The 26,054-nt window shown below is 47.5% G+C and overlaps 1 protein-coding gene across 4 annotated transcripts in view; it reads right to left on the minus strand.

Annotated features, from left to right (window-relative positions):
* Positions 1-26,054, minus strand: part of Smoc2 (SPARC related modular calcium binding 2) — a 155,654-nt gene that overhangs the window by 62,096 nt on the left and 67,504 nt on the right. For 2 of the 4 annotated variants that reach the window (XM_074070121.1, XM_020167614.2), the window contains exons 5-7: positions 15,133-15,180; positions 12,322-12,405; positions 11,305-11,379 (exon numbers count right to left, since the gene is read on the minus strand). In XM_074070121.1, coding sequence (XP_073926222.1) covers positions 11,305-11,379; positions 12,322-12,405; positions 15,133-15,180 — 207 coding nt within the window. The remainder of the gene's footprint in view (positions 1-11,304; positions 11,380-12,321; positions 12,406-15,132; positions 15,181-26,054) is intronic. The other 2 variants (XM_074070128.1, XM_020167623.2) reach the window with 1 other exon arrangement.

Raw genomic sequence — 26,054 nt, forward strand, 5'->3', positions numbered from 1 at the left:
GGGGAGTCAGAGGAAGGTACATGAAGGGACATGGGGAAAAAGACCCCTCTAAAACCAGGGAGGGCCCTCGGGAGGATCCAGTCCGCAGGCATCTTTACCTGGAACCTCCTCCCTCCAGAACCTCCTCCCTCCAGAGACAATGAACCTGCTGTTTAGCCCACCGAGGTGGCTTTTGTTATGGGGGCCAAAGCAGACTAATATCCTACAGTGAAATTTGCTTCTTGAGGAGCACTCAGGGGCCAGCATTCCCTCTGAACAATGGAATGGACGGGAAGGACAGGACTGTAGAACAGGCCCTGCTGGGGGTACCTGTGGGAGGGGAGGGGGAACAGAGGGGTGAAGGAGGGTGAATATGACTGACGTACTTTTTATATTTATGGAATAGAACAGTGAAACCTACTGAAATTGTTTTAAGTAGGAGAGGAAGAGGATAAGGGGGAAAAGATGGTGGCAGTGAACTTAACTAAGGCACATTGTAGTCACATATGGGAATGTCACAATGGACCGCCCCCCCACCCCACCCCGCACAACTAATATATGCTAATAAATGTTTTTTAAAAAAGAGAGAGAGAGAGAGAGAGAGAGAGCCTCTGGAATTTTTTCCTCCCTAAAGATCAGCAGAACAAAGGTTGTGAAACGTGAATTTCATTATTTACAGCCATGATTATCAGACAAAATACAGATGGCAGGTTGAATTTGAATTTCAGATAAACAGGAGTTATTTTTAGTGTAAATATACTCATGTGAGATTTAATTTTTATATAACATTGTCTCTTATTCTTGTCTTGTTTATACTTGCAGTTGATGCTACTTTCAATCAGCTCATTAGCTTAAAAAAATGGAACCATCAAGGTGAAGAGAGAAGTTATCTCGTTAGACTAGCTCCAAATTCTACTCTCAATGGTCAGGCCAATGACCTGTAAGTGCAAGGCACCGCACAAAGTACTTTTGTAAAGCTGAGACCGACTGCCTTTGGGGTGAAAGCTGCTGTGTGCCCTACTGACAGCAGCATCAGCCACGAACTTTCCTGCAAAGGCCCCAGTGACTGACAACTTAGGGCTGAGGAAGGGCTCTGAGACACCATCCCCAGGCACAAGTACCAAAAGAAAAACAGATAAATTGGATTTCCCCAAAATAAACACACTGTGCTTCCAACGATACCATCAAGAAAAAGAGAAGACAACTCACAGAATGCGACAAAAGGCTTGCAAATCATTTGTCTGATGAGGGACTTATATCCAGAATATATAAAGAAGCTTAATTCTTAATGTCTTCAAAAGTAATGTTGGGTTTTATGCATACATATAATAACAAGGAGCACCGTATACATTCAAAACCTTTCTGCTAACAGCTAACTTGTGCTTGTAGTGGCACAAAAATTTTAGCATTAAAAAAAAAATCACTGAGAAGCTGCTTAAAATACACCATCAGGGCCTGCCCCAGAGCTGGCAGTACAGGTGACCAGGAAGTGCATCTGCCATGGGACATGGGAAGCGGTGGCGCAGGGGACCTACAGGGCATCAGCAGTGAACACCAGTGTCAGCGGGACACATGTAAGAGACCAATGTCAAGGCCACCCTGACCTTCTGTGGGGTGCCTCAGTCAGCTGGAGCCACCATAGTAAGACACCACAGCCAGTGCTGATGACAGCACACACTTCCCAGGGTCGGGGGCTGAAGGTCCACGATCGGCACCAGCAGATTCAGTGTCTGGACAGGACCTGTTTTCTGGCTCACTAATGGAGTCTTCCACCTGTTGGGGGGCAGCAGAAGGAGCAGGCAAGCTCCTGCAGGCCTCCTATAGGGGCATAATTCTCTCATGGGCTCCACCCCCATTACCTAATCACCTCCCAAAGCTTCTAATACCACCACTTTGGGGCTGAGGGTTTCAACATGTCAATTTAGGGAGACACACTCGGATGTAGCAGGAAGGCAGGACACAAACATGATAACTTAGGAGGAGGAAAATTAACACATATCTATAAACTTATGCCTCCCACACATACACATGCACGTATGCGTGTAGAGATGATGTGTGTGTTTAACCATAGGAATGCTGTAAAATAAAAAGCAAACAACACGTGACTTAAATATAGGAACTGATCCATGCAGAGAGATCATAACATTTGCTTTTTCCCTAAAGATTCCCTGGCTGCCTGATGGGGCAGAGGTGTCTAGTGTTCCCAAAAAACCAGCCACTCCTTCCATGCCACAGAACTGTAGCAGGTGCACAACAAGAAGACACTAAATCTCAGCCTCTGGTCCTCAGTGTGGCCACGTGAACAGTTCCACTCGGTAGAATGTGAGGAAACACACTCGATCCAATTCTAGGCTGGGAGGAGATTCTGGGTCCTCTTTCCTCACTGAATCTGAAGTCCATGAGAACAATCCCTGGCAGGATGAGACCCACAGAGAAAACCACACATCTCCCACAGGACCACACGGAGAACAGCTTCTCACCAGTGCTACCAGATGGGATGGTCACTGATCCACTGAAGCCCACTGCCCATTTCCAACAGCTAACCTACTCTGCCTGACAACCAGGTAGTAATTTACAAACATTCACCCTAAGGACAAACCTGCAAAGCAAGCAGAAGCATTAAGGTACACATTCCATCCTGTGTAAAAAGAGAGAGGAGCATCTGCTCATACCTGGAGAGAAGCCGCACTGCAAACTGTCTCCTCTTACAGCAGACAGGACTGTCCTCAGCATACATGTTTACTTCCTCCTTTTTCTAACAAGTAAACATTACCTTCAAGTCTACTGTGAGCATACAGAACCTACATGTTATTTAAGTATTTTGAGACTGATTCAGGTAAAGATTCATATAGCTAAATGAGGTCTTTTCAAGTGCTTTTTAAATGACTCTTCATTGCTTGCTTTTTCATCTGAAACACAACCCAATGTATTCTCGCATTAGTCACTGATGTGGTTTTCAAGCAAAAAAACCATGAAGAAACACTTTTGTGCCAATATTTACGTAGGATACAGACTTATCGAGGAGAGAGGATGATAAATAGGAAGAACAAGGGTAAGAAAAGAGGCCGCACCTTAGTACAGGTATGGATGCCTACACATATGTGCGCGCGCGCGCACACGCGCACACACACACCATGTCAGTCCTGGTGAGTAAGTTTCCTCAGCAAATGAATTAGCATTTGTCAAACTTGTAGCACAACCACTTACTCTGTTGTGACTGTATTAACGCCCAGGCTATCTTGTCAATCAGCACTTTACAAGGGTAAGTAGTAGAAAAAGGAGCTTTAAGGGCTGGAAAAAATATTGGGGACTGCTAAAACTCTTTACTATTCACCTAACATAAGTCATTAACTGCTCACAGCAAAGGAGAGAGTGGCACTTCATAAGATAACACCCATTTAGACCAGATGGCCTCCGCAACGCCTTCCTGCTGTCCTTGAAGGTGGCATGAATGCTGATTTTAGCTTACCTGTGTGACCAGCCTCACTTACTGATGGTCACATCAGTTCTCACTTGGTCTTTAAGCTACTTCATGGGAAAGTTGCAGAAACAGAATCACAGTGAAACCCATTCTATTAACTTCTGATCTTCACTGTGAAAAGGAAAATGACACATTTCACCAGCTCATGCTCAGAGCAAATCACAACTCAGCACTGACCCAAGAATTTCATTACACCAGGTAAATTCATAGTGCATTCATTATAGTGTTATTTATCCTACACTGTAATTTTCAGCATCTGAGTTCTCCAAAGCCTATCTACCTACTTATAATGAAAACACACACATACACACACAGACCCTGGTGCTTATCTGTAAAGTCAAGCGCTGATCTTGCAAGCTCACACCTAGAAGTCAGTTCCTTTCTGCATGCTGATTGGTCACTGACGGTTCAATGGTGCTTAGCACTGAGGCTTTCCTACAGGGTTGACCTCATCCTTTCCATCCCCAAAATGAACTGCTGAATCTCAAGAGGTCAAAGGTCTTGACTGGGATCCCTCAGTAAGAGCAAGCCTCAACCAAGAGGCTTCATGGGAGCCAAGGAGACTCTAAGAAATAGCACTCATAATTCCTGTCAGGAGAAAACTCTGACTTGCCTGACAGCCACTCAGAAGACAGAACCCACACTTACAGTCTTCCCAACCTGCTGGATTCCCCTAGGCAGAAAAGGCAACTTTCTGGAATGTGTGACTTCCCAACAACCTCCAAGACAGCGAACACCTGACACGGCTGTCTCTACCTATGGTCACTGGGACCCTTCCCAGATCAGATGATGTGAGGATGGGGCTTTGCCTTTGGAGTCCAGAGCAGAGTTGCTACTTCTTTCCTACTTCTCCAGGTGAGAGCCCATCCTGCACCTGAGGACCTTCTGCTCATTGCTATTTGCTGCAGGCCCAGCTCCCGGTGGACATTCTCAGCTCCCTGTGCTGTCAAAGCTCCTTGTCAGCCAGAGATGTCCCCAGAGGAGCCCCGGCCTTGGAACTGACATGACTGTCCTGTCTGCACATAGTGGCAGGAGACCCTGCTCAGTCACTGAGAATTCTGAAATCTGCACCTGCCTTTGAGACAAGTAGCTCCAAGTTCACAGAGCTACTGGATCAAAATTATATACATATATATATATATATATATATATGTGTGTGTATATGAAAATATGAAACAGATATTTATATTTCCATATATATATATATATATATATATATATATATATGAAAACAGCATAGGGAAACCCACCAAATGCTGTTTGAAAAGAAGGGGGAAGAGGGAGAAAGGATTTTGGAGCTATAATAGAGGGGTGAACTTGTTCAAGGTACACTGTATACATCTGTGGAATTATCACAGTGAAATCCCCCATGCTATTAATGTATGCTAAAAAGGGATAGGCTGCATTATGTATAAAATCAAAGGACTTACCCCGACACATAAAAGGCACTATGTATCTCATGTACTGTAGCTATGTTTCTATGAAAACCTCACTAATTCAACATGAGCTGAAGGTCACTTCTACTTAGAGAAGAAATGCCGCTATCCTTCTTGTCATGGCTGTGTCTTGCTTAGATAGAGTTTGCTTGAATTCACTGCTATTTGTACTGTAAATACTGTCTCCTGATTATTTAATCACAGTTTGATTGTTGAAATCTCCAAATTAAATATGATTCAAATTAAAGCCTCCTGTGCAGTTAGGACAACTGGAAAAACTTGGTCATGCGCGTTAAGTGGCATAATTAACAATTTTAAGTAATACATTTTTTGCAGTCTACACTTAAGAGGAAGTTTGTGATTTATGGATATGTTAATATCATCATATGACCAAAACTTTATAACTTAAGTGTCTAGTTCGTATTTTGCTAGTTTTACAAAGTTTTGTTTGAAAACCAGAATGAAAAGGAAAACAAAAACAAGAAAAACAAAAAAGAAGAAAATAGAACTTGTATTATTTTCCTCTAGGGAATGCAATTTAGCATGATTTAAAGCAGAATTAAAAGATAATTATCTTTTGGCACTAATTTTAATATGTGCAATAAAACAAAAATTATCAGTCCTGAAAAGGGCAGAAAATATTTCCATAGAGTGGGGCCCATAAAACCGTGGGGCTTACAGAACATGAAGCCCACCTTCCTGGACATAAAACAGAGCTGTCTGAACGGCCGGGGGAGGAAGACTGATTTTCAACCAAGTAGGAGGCAGATTTCCATGGCTGACAAAACCAGGGGCCTGTGTGTTTTCTCCAGTTCATGTGCAAATCTAGAGAGACAATTAACGAAAAGGCTGGCAAGGCCAGAGGGAGGACAGAGGGTGGGCCCGTGTCCAGGGGCTGCAACCAGATGGACATGGGCAAGCGAGCCTCTCCCCGGGAGGTCTACAGAGACGCAGCCCTTGGGCTGTCTGCCATGGGAAGAGCCATGGAGGGAGAGAGAAAACAGACACGCTCCAGCGCCAACTTTGAATTTTAAATAAACAAGGCAGCAAGGCTTCAGTGCTAGGATTCTGACAAGCCGCCCCTCACTGTGAGCCGGAAGGAAGACCCAGGCCAGCTGCAGGAGGTGCCTGCAGCCATGGGACCAGGCAGGGGTGGGCAGGTGAGGGTCAGCTCCTGGTCAGTGCCCAGGCAGTGCCTTTGACAGTTGGTCAAAGTGGCAGCACCATGACCTAGGAGGGACATGGGATGGAGAAAAGAACCCTCAGCCCTCCTCACCACCCCAACTTCAGGAGCAGCTGACAATCCATAGCAGCTCTGGGGCAGGGCTCTTCAGCAGCCAGTGAGGCCACTCCAGGCAATGTTCCAGGGCACAGCATGTCCACCTTGGTACAGAGGAGTCACCCCACCTCCGTTCCTCAAAGACAGGAAGAGGTGACACCCCAGGATGCTGTGACCCACACACTCCATTCTAATCCTAGGGCGATGACCTTGGGGTGACTGGCCCAAGTCCCACTTGGATCCCTCCTGGCCTAGCATCAGGTGCTCAGGAACTCTTCAGAGTCCACAAGGACAGAGGGGAAAGTGGAGCACTTGACTGGAAAATGGGAGCCCTGAGTGGCCAAGAGCTACCTGGCACCCTGCCCTATGCTGAGGCCCCCAGCTTGGCATCTTTGTACTCTAGTTTGGTTGCATGGGCCCACCTTGAGGGTGGTTTCCAGCTTGGCCCAGAGTCCACTAAAATGCAGATATGACATCGTGCCACGTGACCTCTAGACAGTGCTTCAGCAGAAGATGGCACCAGAGCAGCCATGCGAGCACACGAAATACTTGTCCTGCTGACTGCATATTTATCCCAAGAATAATATGGAGGGGCAATATGCATCCTAGCTTTTGCAGAAGGTCATGGCCCTAAAAGTAATGCCCAGTTCTTGTTTGTCTGATTTTGTAACAGACAGTGATGTCTGGGGGGCGGTGCACACAGACACAAACCTGACTACTGGAGGACAATGTTCAGCTTGCCACCCTCTCCCCAAGGGGACACAGCTGGGCCAGCTGTGTTCTTCTTTCTGTGGTGTTGCTTGCTGAGGACACAAATGGCTCCTGCACACAAAGTCACAGCTGAGTCTCTGAGCTCTGTCCTGACAGCAAGGTCCTTAGGGGAATGTTACACTGTCATGAGTTTGTGCTGGGACTCTAGAACGACAGTTCTAGAACTAGTGTTCACAGTGCATGAATAACACGCGCTCTGTGATGTTGTTAATAGACTGCACATGCAATCTTGAGCCATCTAGATTGTTCTAAAGAAAATCAGGTAATATGTCACACACTTAATAAATAGGTGTATGAGTTAATTCATATAATTAAAAGAATCTTACAAACCTTCCCATCTGATTAAACTTTGTAATTAATGTATGTATCTTCTGGGAATAGAATAATAAAACTGAACAGAACAAGACGATTCAAGACTTGAAGAAGTTAACTGTCAATTTTATATTGATAGGAAAAATTGGGTGACACTCCTAAGTAACAAGCAATTTTGGATTTTGCTCATTCATTTAGTGTATATTGGTTCACATAATTCAACTGATGTTTTCCTCATCAATTGTACCAAGGAGGGCACTTCTTATATAATACTTATATTGGATTTCAGTCAATTTAAGTCCAGAATCAAAATACAGTGTTACTGTATCTCTTTCCTGGTTATTTATCGATTGGTTACTTTTAAGTTTGCTTCATGAAGTTTGTTTTGGGAAAGGAGAAGTTACGGCACCATCAGAGAGCCCATGGGCAAATGGTGGTAAAATGCTGTACTAATTTAGTAAATGAGTATTTATTGAGTCACTACTGTATGCAAGCTTGCACTGTCTGAGAGGACTTCATCTTTCTTTGTAAGAACCATCCTTTCTGAAAAAACAAAAACCTATCATCACCCTATAATCCCTAGCGCGCTGGCCATGTCCTCACAAATGCACTCACCACATACAGGGCAGAATGCCATCCTCTGTGGATTTGCAACAAACAGCTCACCATGGCACTTGTTCCAAGCTCAGGGGAAATGCTAGTTTCAACTCATTTAGAGAAAAGCCAAGCAACGCGTTTCTAGTTTGGCCTTTTCTATAAAAGCATGAAAAAATACTGACAAACCAGGTAATTCTCTAAAATTACAAAGAAGAAGTCAGAATTATTAACGTTTTTCCTCTTTGCTTTTACTTTTGTTTTGTGGGGCTGAGGATCCCCTACCGTAAAAAGCTAGACATCGATCTACCATTTGATCCAGCAATACCACTCTTGGGGATATACCCAAAAGACTGTGACACAGGTTACTCCAGAGGCACCTGCACACCCATGTTTATTGCGGCATTATTCACAATAGCCAAGTTATGGAAACAGCCAAGATGCCCCACCACTGACGAATGGATTAAGAAAATGTGGTATCTATACACAATGGAATTTTATGCAGCCATGAAGAAGAACAAAATGTTATCATTCGCTGGTAAATGGATGGAATTGGAGAACATCATTCTGAGTGAGGTTAGCCTGGCCCAAAAGACCAAAAATCATATGTTCTCCCTCATATGTGGACATTAGATCAAGGACAAACACAACAATGGGATTGGACTATAAGCACATGATAAAGCGAGAGCACACAAGGGAGGGATGAGGATAGGTAAGACACCTAAAAAATTAGTTAGCATTTGTTGCCCTCAACGCAGAGAAACTAAGGCAGATACCTTAAAAGCAACTGAGGCCAATAGGAAAAGGGGACCAGGAACTAGAGAAAAGGTTAGATCAAGAAGAATTAACCTAGAAGGTATCACCCACGCACAGGAAATTAATGTGAGTCAATGCCCTGTATGGCTATTCTTATCTCAACCAGCAAAAACCCTTGTTCCTTCCTATTATTGCTTATAATCTCTCTACAACAAAATTAGAGACAAGGGCAAAATAGTTTCTGCCTGGTATTGAGGGGGTGGGGGGGAGAGGGAGGGGAGGAGCGGATGGTAAGGGAGGGGGTGGGTCAGGGGGGAGAAATGACCCAAGCCTTTTATGCACATATGAACAATAAAAGAAAAAAAAAAGTTACCTCCCGGCCCCTAAATGTTTTGTCAAATAAATGTGAATATGTCATAAGTAAAAGTACTTTTTAAAAAGATAAATTAAACACAAATGAAACCCTAAGATGTTTGAAATGTTAACCCTAAGAGTATTTGCTATTTCACTGCTAAAAGTCAATAAATTAAATACTGGTTTTTTGTTATATTGCTGTTGTACTTGGGGTACACTGTGACATTTACAAAAGTACTTACAACATAACTTAGTTAAATTCACCCCTCCATCATTCTCCTTTATCCCCTCCCTCCATTCATTTTTCCATTTCATACAAGAGTACATAGTATTTCTGCCATATTCACCTCCTACACACTTTCTCTCCATCCTCTCCCCCCCACTGACTTCAACCCCAGTCAAGACTTGCCTGTTTTACCTTCCTAGTCTCCATTTTTGAACAAAGACATTTTTATTTGTTTAAAATATCTATACAGGGAGTTTCCTTGTTTTCCATGTATATATGTATTATAACCTGAATTGGTTCATTCCCTCCATTTTTCTCCTTTCTACCTTAGTCCCCTTCTTATGGTGATTTCAACAGGCTTAAAAATTCTATATTCATTCTTATAAATACTGATTTTTAATGTCCTAAATTCTGGCTGGGTCTGACTTTTTTCAGACCCTCCAAAAGAACAGGCACCTGGACAGCAGGTTCTGAACACAAACATAACCAAGAACAATTTCATGCCCCACGTCCAGAACTCAAGCCCTCATCATATCTTCGCACCCCACCCTCGTGTGCAGACTTAAATCAAATTAGAGTGTAGGGTAACTTAGGTGAACTGGAATTTCCTGAGGCATTACTGACAGCCTGCTCAGATGTTAGGGATTAATTGTAATTGGCAGGTCACTTAACAGCTTGGAAACCTTGAAAGGTGATACACAAAAACACACTTGTTCTCTGAGCTCTTGGGGGCTCAATTTGCCAAAACCAGGGATGGTTTCCCACCAGCAATTCAACGTGCTTTAAAAATGTCCATGTCCAGAGACAGTATCCATAGTAACTCTATTTCTTTCCCAAATTAAATTCAGGCACTGCCATATTTGCTTTTGAGATTCATGTACAGGGTTCTCATTATTTTCCTGTATGCTAATTTGTCTGATACAGAAGCAAATCAGACGTATTGTGACAAAATTGAACAAAACTCAGTTTCTAAGTTTATGAGAGAAGCACACAGGTTAATATTTTTTTATAGCATAAGGAAAACTTGCCTGAAATAATCATTCCTGAGCAAAAAGTTAAAACTCTGTCAATCCAGTTTAAATTTTCTGCCAATCCTTTGGATTTGGCCTGTTCTCAGCCGGGCTGGGGAGGTCAAGGGGACCCCAGCAGGGATGGAGTGGGGAGCGGGGTGGCACTCAGCACTTGAGAGCCAGGGGTTAAGGCAGCTGTGGTGGGAAAGCATCACACTGATGACACAGGAACACACTGGGCTCATTCCAAGTGGCCCCTGTATTACACCATCCTGTCACAGGCCATGGTCACAAGCCTTACAGCTATGTCAGCAAATGTTCCCATGTATGGTGTCTTCCCCAGGGCTTTAAGCAGGTTCAACACCAGACTCCAGCCACCCCCAGAAGACTTTCGGATGTGCACAGAGGTGTGTAGGTGAGTGAAACGAGAGTCCCCATACACCTGGTCTCCTAAACGCTGATAAACCTTTCCACCTGTCATAAGTGAATGATAAAGTGCAAATGGCCACACTCTATGTGTGTGCATCTGCAACGTGTGCCCTTATCACCCCACTCTAGTCGATTCCAACACCTCCATGGTCCCTGACGTGGACCTTCCTCAGCACTGGAAGAGGGTCCAGTGACAGTGGGTATTTCACTTGGGAAGGTCGGAGGAAAAACAGAACCATCCACCCGGACCGTCTCCTCTAACCAGTCAAAATCACTAATCAGAGACAGAGCACAGTGCTATCCACCAAACGTCAAAACAGTCCGTTTTAAAAGCTAAATGCTCTGTCAAACACTGTTTTCAGCCGACATAAGCCATACAGTTTGGAGGATTTAAACTAGATTAGCCAATTGTTTTGACAGATCTGGAATTAGGGTGAAGGCAAAAATTTATGAACAAACATTTCCTTTTTATACCTAAAACTTAGTCCACTTGCATGTAGTCTTTCAAGTAACTTAGAAAATGCAACAAAAACACCATCATTGTGAGTATACTCTGGAGGTCAGCTTAGGAGAGTTGCTTTCACAACTCAGTGCCAAGGTCACAGCACAGCACTGAACTGCCAGGGGTGAAACCCCAAAACCAGGCCACTCTTGTAGAGATGCCCAGCCCGTTTTACCTGCATTTTTATTGGTCTTGTTCTGCCGACTTTTGACTTGCTCAGTCCAAAGGGTAGGATAGCGTGATGCAATATCTAACGAGGAAGAGAAAAGGTAATTATTTGTCATTTATCACAAAAGCACCAAGTTCTTCAACTAAAGATCTCAACAGGCAGCCTAAAAATAAAAAAACCAGCATGAGAAATAAACACACTCTGTACCTCTTCAAAGGAACAGTTAAATGATTACATCCTCAAGACAAAATTTTATATTTAGCACATATTTTTCTTCATCCAAAAGTGTAATTAAAAGCTGTTTGAATCCAAAACTGGATGTCAGAGAACACCCTACGAGAGAAAGACAGTTTTCACACAGCACACAGGTCACCCACACACACAGTGGAAAGATTCAGCCTCTGAAATAAAATTTCTGTAGAAAACTTTCCAGCCGTAGGTTATTTTGCACCCTTTTGAAATATTTTAATAATATTTTAAATTATCCAAACTGTAAACTTTCCAGTCATTTTTGGTTTTTGGTAGCACTAGGTTTGAACTCAGGGCCTTGTGTTCGCTAGGCCGTTTATTAATTAATTTCGCTTTAGTTATTTTTAGAGAGGGTCTTGCATTTTTGCCAAAAGGGCTGACCTGTGACTACGACCCTCCTACCTATGCCTCCGTGTGCCCAGCTTATCTGTTAAAACGGGGTTTCAGCTAACTTTCGGCCTAGGCTGCCCTCGAACTGTGATCCTCCCACGTGGCTGGGATTACATGTGTGCCCACCACGCCGGGCCTCCAGACGCACACGCAGAATCACCAGGAGGCGCCAATGGAGCCGGGGTCGGCCCTGGCAAACAGCGTGTCCCAGGTCTGCCTGTCACTCACAGCTGGATGGCCCAACGCGGGGACAGCGGCTGTGCACCGCGCCATACCGCACGCCCCGCCGGGGACCGGGACGCCGCCGCCCACGTGACCACCAGGCCTCGCCCTGAGCCTCGGCCCGCCACCTCCCTGCCCGGCCCGCCCGGCCCGCGCCCTCACCTTCTTCATCTCCTTGCGGCTGAGTCTCCAACGCCGGGGCGGCGGCATCATCTGAATTCAGAACGGAAAAGATTTGCAAGGAGACTACAATTATGAGAGTAAGCTAAGTAAGTGTGCATACAGGTTGGAGCGCCGACTTGCAAACAGCCCCCAACCCACTCCCACCCAGAACACGTGCGAAACAGGTGCTGAGGAGGGCGGGGCCGAACCACTGAACTGGAGTCCATTGGGCTGCTGCTCTAGGATGCTGCTCAAGGTTGAAAACCTGGTCCCACGTGGGAAATGCCAGGGACGTGGTTCTATACTATGGGGCCAGCCGCAGGCTTTAGGATGGGCGAGGGAGAGATGCAAAAACCATGAGCAGGGGAGCCCAGCTCTGGGAAAGAAAACCCAAGTTAGGTCACTAGGGCACAGGGTGGGCCGCTGGCAAAAACAGTCCTTACTATGTCCCCAGTGTCCCTAAGAAGCAAGGCCACGAGGAGGGGGGGACTCTCCCGCCGCACTGGGCCTATGCTGAGTCGCGGGTGGGCGATCGTGCAGGAGAGGTGGAGGTGCGGGACAGGGACTGGCTGGACGAGGCCGTCCACTGCACAGACGATTCAGGTGGGGTCGTGACAATTCACGGAGTGGCCCCTGGCTCCCGGTGGGTCAGGGGCCAGGGGCCCAGGTGTCAGGAGCAGCCGGTGAAGGACAATCCAGACGTCCTGCCCCACATGGACACCAGGCACGGGCAGCAGTGGGGACTCCTGAGAGTCACCTGCTCTTTTCACCCAGGCCTCCGCAGCGCTCACCATCTAGGGACCAGAGTACAGGACAAGGGCCAGCCCTAGGCTGACTTCCAGTGCACTCAACACAAATGTGATCTCTCCTGAAGCTTCCAGGGGAAAAACCAAAGAATTTTAAAAATACAGAACAAAACAAAACTTCCTTGTTAATCTCTTGAAAAAAATGTACTGTCCAAATAATGACAAAATGTAACATCACTTAAGTGAGTACCCGCATCTAATAATGACAGCACCAATAAGCTGGAGTTTTTCACTATTAGATAGGGAAACAAAAGGAAAGGTGGAATATAATTAAAACGCATTTGACATGTTAAGTCTCAAAAGAACGTGCTACAGAAAGGCCGTCACATGGCCTCTGTTACTGATGGGGTCTGAGAGGGTTTGGTGCCCTTCCCCAAATCACACTCAGCCCCTGTGGGCTGTGCTGAGCTGGATCGCCCAGGGGTGAGGCAGGTGTGGCCCTGGCTCGGGCTCCCTGTGCTCATGGACTCGGCCTTCCACCCTCGGCCCCTCCTGGCCTGCTACATGAGCCCTTTGACAGCAACTGACTCGGCACAGCACCCCTGGGAGCAAGTCTGCAGAGCTGTGTTTCCTGCCACTCCACTTCTTAAATGGCTGGATTCTACCCTCAGGCAAACACCGCTGCTTAATTTCAGGGATTCCTGCTCTGGGACACATGTCCGTAGATAAGGGCTTCAGTTCAGGGGATTCCTTCTTTCCTTAAATTCATTTTTGTGCACCCCCCACCATGCTGTGCGAGTTCTAACTTTGTCTCCTCCTTCTCAGCATCTGTTTTCTAATCACAAACATTGTCACTTTGTTTTCGCTAACAGTTATCAGTGTCCACCCACCCCCACCCCCACCCACCCCCACCCTCCCACCCCCTGGTCATCTTTCAGACTCAAGTTCAAGTAGCTTATTCTAAAATCCGATGCAATCCTCCCTCTTTCTGTCTTAAAGACAAACCCTCTCTGGAGCCCACTTTCCCACGATGCCTGTCACTGCTTCAGCTGGACCATGGTCTCCTCTGCTCCCCGTCACATCTGTCCCCACCCTTCACATACCATACCATGGTCCAGGTCAAATGTGCACTCTGTGAAATCACCCACCAACCCCTAAGTGCTCCTCTCGTGCTCTCAGGACAAGCTGTGTCCCCACCGCCCATCCGCACCTACTCCATGCAGGTGTCTCAATAAAACAAGCACTGTCCACCAATGCTCTCCCTGGACAGGGATGCACCTGACCACCAGAGATTCACGTCATGCTTTAGGAGCAAGGTCCAGTAAACCTCATGTCTTTTTATTACTGCTCTTTGTCACTGGATCATGATATTATAACCCAGGCAAGAAAAAGAAAAATGGCTAAGATTTTGGCACAAAAAAACCGAATTTCATTTCTTCTTAAAAATAACTTCTGACTTTAAAGGTATGATGAAAGCAGAAAGTGTGTCCCTGGGACAGAGGGTGACAGCTGAAGAGGGACAAGGGGAAAAGGGTGGGGACCTCTGTGGCAGTCACAGCAGGCAGGCTGCAGCTGACAGAACAGCCCAGGCCACTGAGTGAGTCCTAAAGGAAAGTGGCTACTATTCTTCCTCAGAGGACTGGCTCTGGGGGTGGAGAAAGTTTCCCATTTTTATAAACAGACGTTCTTATCACGGTTCTTAGTAACCACAGGGCTTAGAATTCCACATGGAGCCAAAATATGGAACCTCCACTGTCTCACCAAGTGCTTTCCCACCCTCTGCAGGTGTCACCTGTCACATCTGCAGTGGTCCCTACACAAGCCACAGGGAGGAACCCCCATGGAACCCCTAGGTTTTCCAGCAGAGCCTGTGCCCAGAACCCTCCAGGTGACTGGCAGTACTATAAGTTAGATACATATTTCTTGAATGAATTTTTAAAAGTCAACTGTTTCAGCTTTTAGTGTGTGTTTACCACTATGTGTTCAAATTTCAACTTGAAACATTATTTCACAGCACAGATTGGATTAGGTACCATGTGTCATGCAGATTCACTAAGATAGTTACCTGCTTTTCCTGTGCCTTCCCGTTGGGGTAACTTTTCATTTACAGAGCCTAAAAGAAGAAAAGACGGAGTGAGTTATTTTTGCCTGCAAATGATTTTCAGTAGCTAAGGAAAGCAACTATTTTATTATATTTTGATGCGCTCAGATTATGCAAGCCTCCTAGTACCCCAGGTGGCCCTGCCTCCCACCCCTAACAGTGGGCTAGGAACCAAGGGTGAGCCCCAGCACTGAGCAGCTGAGCGTGGGACATCCATCAGCCCAGGGCAGTGTCTTCACCCAAAAAAAGTCACCATCTTCTCAACACGTGGGGCAAATGAGGCACAAAAGAAAACGGTTTTTAAAATAATACACGATTATGCAGCTGAAGGGAACTAGAAACCTGGCTGGGACAGGGACGTGACTCAAGCAGTAGAGTGCTGGCCTAACAAGCAAGAGCCCTGCGTTCAATCTCCAGCACCACAAAAGAAAAAACCACCACCAACCTGGTTCTAGCCTGATTCTGATTTATTGAAAAGAAAATGGAAGCCATGCTTTTGTGGAGGGTTACAGGGCAGATGCTAGCGGTTTGTCAGGAAATATTTTAGCAGGCTTATGTCGCAGGGTGAGCTGCTCTTTCCTTTCTGATGCATTTCTGACCGCCCTGCTCACACGTGGGGAACGCTCCACTCTGAACTTGGAACTTAGTGGTCGCTCTTCTCACTTTTGAATGTGACGCTGAAATGTAGACCAATATTCCACTTTATGGAGGCTTTAGAAGATCTGTCTTTCTTAGAGAGCAATAATGATGTGTGGGGGAACAGCGCAGCTCTGTCCTGCTCTGCCCAGGCCCTGCGGGGGAGGCTTCTGCCATATGGGAAGTGGGGTCACGTGGAGGACTAACAGACAGCCAGACCAGGTGCCCTGTCCACTAGGGAGGAGAAGGATCTTCTCAGCTGGTCTCTTGGCACCCCACTTTCAGGGGCCACTTGCTGTTTCCCAACCATCCCACTGGGTGAAGCGAGTCTTTTCCTTGCTGGGAGACTCGGGCAGACCCGCTGTGTGGCCTCTGGACTTCTCCAAGTGCCATAGCCCTCACCGTGTCCCTGTGAACCTTCTGCACCAATCCCAGCTTCTGAAAGCTCTTCAGTCTCTTACTCATCAGTTTATTTTTATCTTACATTGCTGCGATGAGTCAAAAATGTTCCTTCTTTTGACTGGAAATGAGTGTTTCAGTAATATTTCTGAGCATAAGAATGTGGGGTTGATTTGTAAGTGAAATGGAAGCTGAGTAAGTAGACAGTCCCCGGGCGAGGGCTCCATGATTGAATTAAGATAATGTTTTGTAACCCAAGGACGAGGCCATGTGGCAGGACGACAGCATGTAGCCACCTTCCTCCTCCCTCTGCAGCCTCTCTCTCTGCGCTAACCATCACTGTGACTTGTCCAGCAGGCCCCTAAGTTCAGTCAGCACGTACTTAAATGCATCTGCAAAAAGAATTCTGCCTTGCTCTTCATGTGCAAAAGAGAACTTGAACAGACCAAGTGTCCCTTGATCACAGGCTCCTGAGCCAAACACTGAGCACATGGCATTTGAAGGAGGCCAGGTAACGCACTTCCTTGGTCTCCCACGCCCAGGGACAGAGGCCCTGCTCCAGCATGCCCTGCAAGGAAGGCACTGGCCTCAAGGATGACAGCAGTGGGACCGTGCTCTCCACCCAGAACTCCTGCAAAGTCGCTGACTCCAGCACCAAAGAGCAGCTCTGCTTCACCCACCACCTTCCCCACAAACCCTGGGCTGTTGGCCACACCTTCAAGACCTGACCGCTGTTCAGACAGGACACTCCTGCTGGGCAACCCAGCACCCTGAGGGCTCACAGCTGAAAGTCTTCCATTTGTGAGTTCTTGTCGTTTTAAAGGGGTGGGTTTTTTAGCAATTAGGGTGAAGGAAACCACAAAATACAACATGCAGAAAACTTCCGTGGTTTAAGGAGGAATAATGAGCTCTGCAGTCCAAGTACTTGGTTCAAATCCAGCTGCACTCAGCAGGAACGAGGAGCTGCCGACAGCCCCAACAGGGGTGGCTGTGTTCTGCTGGAAGAGCTGGTGGTCCAAGATCTTCACAAGTAACAACTGTGCTTCAAAAAGAAGCAGGAAGGAGAGATTGTGACATGGTTTTAATGGGGTCAACTCAGGCTGGAGGGCACTTGTTCAGAGGGAGGAACAGAGAGGAGTGGGCTAAACATGCCACCATTGCAGAGGTCACAGGCCCCAGGGCACAGTGACTGGCAGAGGCTTTGCTGGGGAGGAGGGGCAGGAAGGACAATGACCTTCCCTAGCAGCTGGACAAGTGTCTCGTTTCTCTTTGTCACCGTGCTCTTCTTAGAGCGACAGGCAGCTTCTGCCCTCTTGTTCCTGAGCAGGCCAGTGTGAAAGTAACATAAAAGACCTGCTGGGATACACAGCACCACCGAGAGAGGACAGAGCCTGGGCGACAGGACAAATCTTCCGTCTCTCAGCTCTGCCATGGGTGACGCCCTTGCCTCTCCAAACCTTAGTTTTCTCCCCTACAAAATGGCAGTGAGGTGAACTCCTCACAGTGAAGGAAGCCCACAGAAAAGCCAGCACGTGATGTTGAATGTTCACATAGCCATGTACATCTCTGCTCACGTTCTGTAAGTACTGGGGCAAAGCAAAGGGCTCCACCACTGTAGCCCTGTGCCATGGCCTCTCCCCCACTTGTTCATTCATTCATTCAACACACAGCTTGCTTGCTTTCCACTGGCAGACAATGCAAGGGATACAGCACCAGGAAATCCAGGGTAGCCAGTGCCAGTGGCTCCCCATGTAGTCCTATGTAACTGGGAGCCTGGGATCAGGAAGATCACAGTTCTAGGCCAGCTCAGAGGAGAAAAGTTTGCAAGCCCCCACCTCAATGGGAAAAAAAGATGTGGCCATGCTCCCGTTATCCCACAATGATGGGAAGCATAAAACAGGAATGCAGTCCAGCCATCCCGGGCAAAGAGCGAGACCCTATCTCCCAAAACGATCACAGCAAAAAGGGCTGGGGGAAATGGCTCAAGCGGCAGAGCAGCTTGGCTACCTAACAAATACAACACCCTTAGTTCAAATCCCAGTACCACCAAAAAAAGTCCAGGCTTGTCTGGAGAGACAGGCATTAAGCAGGAATCGTTCAGACCATTCCCAGTTTGTCTATGTGGTTTTACCTCCCGTCTGTCACTTTCTGAGTATGTCACGTTCCTTCAAGCATTCAATGCTGCAAACAGCTGGTGATGCCCACAACACAGATGAAGGAGCTGAGGCTCAGCTAGTGAATGGCAGAGCCACCCCACGGTCTGGGGGATCCAATTTGTTCTGAACAGGGAGAGAAGCCGCTCTGAGGAAGATGAAGAGGTGAGTGGGTGCCAGCCAGAGAGGTGGGCAAGGGCACAGGGAAGTGAGCAGACCTTGAGGTCTGCAAGGGTGCAGGCTGTCTGAGGACATGGAGGACAACCAGGAGGTCCCTCTGCAAGTTCCAGATCTACCTGCCAAGGGGCACACTGTAACCATGGGACACAACTGCCCTGCCCAGGCCTGGGGTGGAGCCCACTCTGGACACCCAAGGGAGAGACTGGTCATCAGGCCTGTACACCTGAGCCTGGGTCACAGCGCTCTGGCTTCAGATGTAGGACCTAACTAACTTCAGACACCTAACCATGCACCCAAGTGCGAGCCACCAGGGGATGGAGAAAAGAGCTGGAAAGGGGTTGCGTGTGAAATGCCCAGCAGCTGAGCACGGGGGCCAAGGTATGGTCAGACCCAAGAAAGGTAGCCAGTCTATGATCGGGTAGTCAAAGGGCCCCCCTGAGAACCAGGCTTGGTGGTACATGCCTGTAATCCCAGCACTTAGGAGATAGGGTCTCACTACCTCCGTCCAAGCTGGCATCGACCTCATGACCCCTTGCCTTGGTCTACTGAGTGCCTGAATTATCTTGTGAGCCAAGCTGACCTGGAACTGGTGATTCTCCTGCAAGTAGTTTGGGGCCAGCCTGAGCTACACAGCAAGGGGCCTGACAGGAATACATAAGAATTGGGCACGGAAGTAGAGGAAACTCCTACATTTCTTCCTTTGGTCCTCAGGGGACATGAGGACCCAGGAAGGAGATGAAGACCTACACTCAGTACTGCCAACTTTTACAGCTGAGCAGAGAGTTGAAATGATGGTGTGTGCTACACCCCTCAGTGGCTTACTTAATCTGCTGGTGTCACTGGGTCACCTGGGATTTGACCCCAGACTGCAAAGCACAGTGTGGAGCACAGTGTGGATGGCCATGGTGAGCAGTGACCCTGGTGCGATCTAAGGCCACCAGCACCCTACAGGAAGGGAAGGGCCAATGCCTCCCCTTGTTGACGGTGGCTTCTGCAGTGAGAAGAAAGGCCCTTGGCTATCCAGTGCTCACACAGAGGGTGTGAGGGTCAGCCCATGCCCTCTGCTTCTCAGCAGGGATGGGCCAGGTGGGCCATGTAAGTCCCTCCCGTCTGTGCCAACTTGAAGCCATGCTTCATTTACTCTGATGAATGGCCAGAGACCCTTCTGCATGGGCTAAAGTTGTGACCTGTAGGCCCCCGACAACCAGGGAAGCTCCTTTAGGAGGGGCAGGACAAGGAGCTCAGGTTCCCAGGAGGCCTCAGGGCTCCACATCTGCAAGAAGCTACCCTGCCTTGACCTCCAGCATGAACACAGCAGTGATGGCTGTGTCAACAAATGTGCATGCAACGCAACCACAACTGGAGTTTCACATCAGCACGGCTAGGCCTGAGGCCAGCCAGCAACCTCCTTGGCAGGTGCTGGTCATCTCCCCTCCATTGCCTGTGACTTCTCAGCTTCCCCCATGGGGCAGAAACTCCCACAGAGCCAGAGTCTGTACCAACACTTCAGTCCCGGAATGCTAACCTATTTTACGTTTCCCTGAATGTGCATAATCAAGTAATTGTCAAGACACAGAGACTACAAGCTGCACACATCCCAAAGGGGCCATGGGTTGGGCCATGGCTGAACTTTGACCCATGCCCTGGTAGAGACAGTCAGTGTCACTGAGAACCAACCTGACTTCTGAGGGAGCCAGCTTCCTCCAGATACTGAAGGAGACTCTATCAGTCACAGGAGCCAGGACCAAATCCTTGTCATCTCCCAGAAGCATGAACCTGTGTGGCCACTCTACGGTGCCCAAAAAGTCATCATCACACTTGAAGGAGAGACCAAGCCGGGTCAAGGACACCCACTACAGACAGCAAGGAGCTCTGGCCACCACATGCCTTCCCACAACAGGTCACACGATGCAGTCACGCTGCGTGTCAAGACTGGCGTGAGCACCACCCTGTATCCAGCATGGCTGGGGTGTAAGGGTCCTCAGAGAGAGATCTGAGACCAGCAGACCAGAACCAGCAACTTGGCAGAACCTCAGGCCACCACAGATCCTCTGAAGCAAAAGCCTGGAGTCTGCCTGCCAGGGTTTCTCACGCCCTCGGCCCTGACACACTGACCTCAGCCCTTGGGCCAAGTTACTAGACAATAATGACCGAAAGAGTAGCACTATTGCTGTTTTTCTTTTATCTACCTCGGGTCCCTATCAAGCTGCTGGTTCCTGGCTGTTGTGACTCTTTGAGACACAACCCTGTTTCCACGGGTGCAGAAACCAAACCCAATGGGTACTGTCCCTGTGCCCGTGTGGTCCATCTGTCCGTGGACTTGGAGGGCTGGCACTCCCTGGGCGTGCTCTTCTTATCCAGAGAGTCTGGCCGCAAACCAGAATTCCTGGCCAGAGGCAAGTCAGGTAAAAGGAAGATTCTGCGTGTGACATTTGCTGGACTGGCCTCCCTGCTCATCACAAAGCTGACGACTCGTTTCTAAACTTGTAAAGAAGGAATGACAGGTACACGCTTCTCTTCACATGAGCCGAGGCGCTATTTCTAAATCTACCTTCCACTTCCATGCCTTGGCCTCCACGCTGCCATTTTTTGCTCTAAGTTTTGCACTCCTCCATGGCAGGAGAAGCTGGATTGAGTCAGCGGCAGCCATCATTACGTCTCACCAAGGATCAGACGTGTGGACTGTTTCACAGATCTTCCCAACATCCCACCAGAGCAGTTGCACACAAAGAAACAATGCTATAAAAACATAGCATTTGTCCAAAAAGCAAGAAGGAAATTCACATCCTGGTTTTGTGTGCATAGTTATCACTCAGAAAAGCCCGGCTATTGTGAGCTACACAAACTGTGACTGTTTACTACCAAAAGGTCTCTTACCTTCTTTCAGAAAGTTTTCTTTAATGCTAAAAAATGAGAGAAAAGTCACTGGACTGGATCTGGCAAAGGACTGTTTGTAGAGGACTCTTAAATTAACACAAGTCAAATGCACAAAAGGCATAGCAAGAGAGCGAGCAGATTATAGCAACATCTCAAGCGTGAGACACCAGGACACCCTTTCTTCTTCAAAGCAGAAGGAAGAACAAAAGGGGTGTTTCTCCTGCATGGAAAAAGAACACCACCAAAATATTTTCCATCACATACTGAATAATTCATAATAAGCCCCAATCTACAAAGACAGGAGAAGGAGACAGAGCCCTGGGTGGGGCTGGGCCGGGACAGCACAAGGCCACTCACCTGCAAAGGGCCTCGGACTTGAGTCGAGATGTAAGAAAACCTTTTCCCACCCAGCTGGCCATGGCAGCAACCCACCCAGACTCCCAGCCAGGGGCCGAAGCATTTCTCCTTTAGAGTCACATCTGCACCGTGTCTTTCCTTTCATATTGACTTAACTAAAACAGAAATAATATTAAGAAAGAAAAATTCAGCATCAGTGAAACACCTTCAGACATTCCAAAATCTGGCACTTTTGTTGGAAATTTTACAAATCCCTTGCTAGCTGCATCCAAGGACTATTTCATCTCATTACAGGCATAAAATGGAGTTTCTCAATATTGAAATAAAGTGTTGTAAAAGTACATGTTATACGGTACATATAATTTATGCCTTACTCTAAGAGTCTTCTCAAGACTTAAATACAGGTAGGTTCGGACCTGCCCTGGTCCTGCCTGCCGACTTTCATCTCTCCCACTGCACCTGCAGGGACTCGGGTTTCAGTCACTTCGACTTCTGTTGAAATTGCTTGCATTTACATTTCCTTGTCGATATATATTGCAATATTTTAGTTTAATAGCTACCATCTTTCAGGCCATTTTGAGGGGAAATTTTTTAACAGAAAAAAAGGTCCCTGATCTTTTTCAATTTAGGCAAAGCAAGTTCGAATTTATAAGATTTTAGTAATCTTATAAAGAAATTCTTCAGAGACAGAGAAATCTGCCACAGTTACCTTACTGATTTCAATATTTGGAATTGCTCTGATTTATTGTTTTTTCAAGTTCCTCAGCTACGTGGGGTCTTTAGTACTGATAGAGATATCCATTAGTGAGAAATGAAAACTCCAGTCAGCTTCCCCTTGTGAAGAGACAGTTTTCAGAAATCATTCAGAATTTCCCTACAAAGATGGACACCACCATGTGGCTGGTGGCCAGCACTGTAGACACAGTAGGAAAACAAAGGGTGCCTACAAAAAACAAAAAAAAACCTCTCTGGGAAAAGTCCCTGGTTTTTAAGCTCTGCCTTTAGTCTGCAAAGGCGGAGGGGAGAGAGGGAGAGACAGACAGACAGATAATCCCTACAGAATAAATCTAATGTCAATAACGTGCTGAACTGTTATTCAGTCTGATCCTCTGTCTTTATAGCTGGGCACCCTAAACTGCAGGCAGAAATCTCCAAGTTAAATAATCAGGCTGTGCCCAGCATAGACGGAGCAGGTAAGTTCCTAGAAGACATGGCTTTCCCATTCAGCCCTGGAGGAATGGTGCAGAGAACTCACTGACTGAAACCAAAGCCCATGTTGGATTGGATGGTACAGAACTGTTAGAAATAGGGGTGAATGATGACTGTCATGAGAAATGACCCCCCCATATGTGACGTGGCTCTGCCAGGTTGGACAAAATCTCTAGCCCTTTACCGAAGTGTTCACTTGTGGCCGGTGCCAGGGCCTGGTCCCCGGTTTGAAAAGGCAGGGGTCGGTCGGGGGGAGGTCACAATGGGCACCAGCAATGCTGTTCCAGTCACTCATATGATGCAAAATCCACAGTCAACTTCACAGACACAACTCACAGGAGCTCATAGGACGATCCTCCCCATATTGGAACATCACAAATTCTTGCACATAGGTTCACATTACAGTATCTTAAATGACTTTGTACTCAGGCCGGGAATAGCTCCTAGCCAGGGAGCTCCATTACAGCAGACAGATGAGATGAAAAGCCCAGAGTCATTTCCAAATAATAGAGAATAGGGTACCTACAAAAAAAACCTTCCTGGGAAAAGTCCCTGGTTTTTAAGCTGTGCACTAGTCTGCAAAGGGGGAGGGGAGAAAAAGAGACAGACAGACAGACAGAAATCCCTAGAGAATAAAAAAGAACAACTGTGTAGAAAGTGGCGTTTGGCACTCCTGGCCCCCTCCCAGCACAGCACAGCCTGAAGGGCATGAACACATCCTGACGGACGCCCTGTGGTTCACTGCGTCTTCCTTGAACATTTCTGGTGCCAAGGGAAGACCCTCTGAGCATGAGGCCATCTGCAGATCCACCTTCTAAATCTGCAGAAGTCTGGGGAGTGCATAAATCCCCAAGCTGTGAGTCAGAAACACTTGCTCTCAGCAGGACAAGGCATGAAGTATGCCTGGGGACAGCTCAAAGAGTGGCTCTGGAGCCCTAAGACCTCTAACGGCAACATGGTGCTTGCCATCTGACAACAATGGGACTCTCCAAAAGTCCTTTCCACCCTTGCCCCTCTTCCTATGCCTGGCCTGGGAGCAGACGCAGTGAGGAATAAATGCTGGGTGACACTGCTCTGCCCTTCACGCCTGCCCAGTGTGTCCTAACCTTGGGGTCCATCTCCTCCATGATGCTCTGGATATTTCTAGATTGCAGGAGTGTCCACCACTGGCCTGGCCTTGTCTGCACTGCTGCTGTGTCTGCTGAGCCATGACAGAGTCCCAGCTCCATGCCGGCCAATGTTGGCACATACAGCTGCTGAATTCAGATGCGCCCTGCCAGCAGACAGAGCGGGTTCTTGAGAAGGAAGTCAACGTGTGACGACCTGCGTCAGAACGGGCTTGAGCACCAGCAGTTAGTGAAATAAAGACTGCTCGCTTAGGAAGCTCCCAGAGAAGGATACTTCAAAATCCCGAGGGCACAGGAGTCAGAAAGGCTCTAAGGACTTGACACCCCCCATAACTCCCCCTCTGCCCAAGCTCTCTGCCTCTCATACCTCAGTTTCCACCCTGGGATCACTCTCACATGGTGGGAAGGAGAAGGCAGGTCCTTTGCTGGTATTAAAATCAGTGCTGGTTAACCTCTCCGTCTTGCCTTGCTGACACCATCAACATGGAGTTCACGGTGAGCCCTCCACACTGAACTTGTTGAAGCGGAGGACGGCTTTTCAGATTCGTGAGAAGAGTCTGAGCCACTGTGGCCTCCTCCTTCGGAAGGACAATTCCTGGAGGCCAGCTCCCTGCATTGACCAGAGACTTGGTCCGCGCTCGGGTCTGTCTGAGACTAGAATTTCAAAGCAGGGAGTTCCACGCCGCAGGACACACATTCTAACTTCACGGATAATATTGCTCGAAAACAAAGAATTCAAGTCCCTGTGAATTTAGATATTGTGGTATGGGGGGCTGGAGACAAAGCTAGCCTCTTACAGGCACAGAGGCCTCCGATAAAATAGAATAAAGTAGTGCGCACGACACCTCCAAGCTAGGTTGCTACAAGGCACCCAGCAGAGGTGGCCTGGCGGTCCCTGCCACTGTCCTTGCTGCTTCTATGTGGCCTCAAGACACTGGGCTACTGGAGAGCCTCCCTGGGCACATGCTACTTTTGGTGATCCCAAGACTCGTCTGACTTTCCTTTCCATTCTCCCCACCACCCAGGATGTGTGCTTTTCTTATTCTGAAGCACATAGGGTGTTCCCTTTATGGACTCCCTTAAGGAAAGTACACCTCAGAGAGAATTTAAACTACTGTGTTACTGCTCTCAAAGGTGTTTGCATTTTTAACACTTTAAAATTGTGGAATATTTACACTTACATACAGAGCGTAATGCACAAAACACAACTAGGCCACAGAATGAATTATTGTCAAGCAAACACCCATGACATGACATCCAGGGTGAGGAAAGGGGTCTCCGTGAGCATCGAATTCTCCTTGCCCCACAAGCGGCCTCAGCTGAGTGTGGGGTACCCACACACCTGTGTGTCTCTCGACCCACTCCTGCAGGCATCTCCAGGTGCTGAGCTGGGCTTATCTGGTGTCAGGTGTGAATGGTCCCTGTGCTCATGCATGGCTGAGTGGGACAGCACTGCGTCTGTGTTCAGCATTCTGCACAACGAATCCAGCAGTTGTCATGCAATGTTTTATCCTATCTGATGCCAAGGATTTGCTTCTGACAACCAATGCAGCTGTGCACCTGCTGCCTGTCCCCTGCTACACAAGGGAATGCATTTCTCCAGGGTTCTTTCCAGGGCTGGTCCTCAGGGACACCAGTGCAAAGTGAAGGTGACCTTGGAAGGTATGGTAGCAACTTATGCTGGCCCCGGTGCACACGGCCAGTCTGCTGTTTCCACCAAATGGGCACATCAGAGACTGCTTTGCACGTCTGCTCACTGCTCGCTGTGTAGGGGAATTGCACTGGGATTTGATTTTGCACTTCCTTCCCATAAACTAAAGACCCCAAGCACCTTTTCCTAACTGAACTGGAGTTAGGACGTCCTTTAGAAAACACTGCCTGTTGAACTCTGGTTTTCTGCTAGCTATCTCATTTTTCTTATTGATAGAAATGTAGGTATTTTGAATTA

The sequence above is a fragment of the Castor canadensis genome, chromosome 1 (genome assembly GCF_047511655.1).
Source record: "Castor canadensis chromosome 1, mCasCan1.hap1v2, whole genome shotgun sequence".
NCBI classification, from domain to species: Eukaryota; Metazoa; Chordata; class Mammalia; order Rodentia; family Castoridae; genus Castor; species Castor canadensis.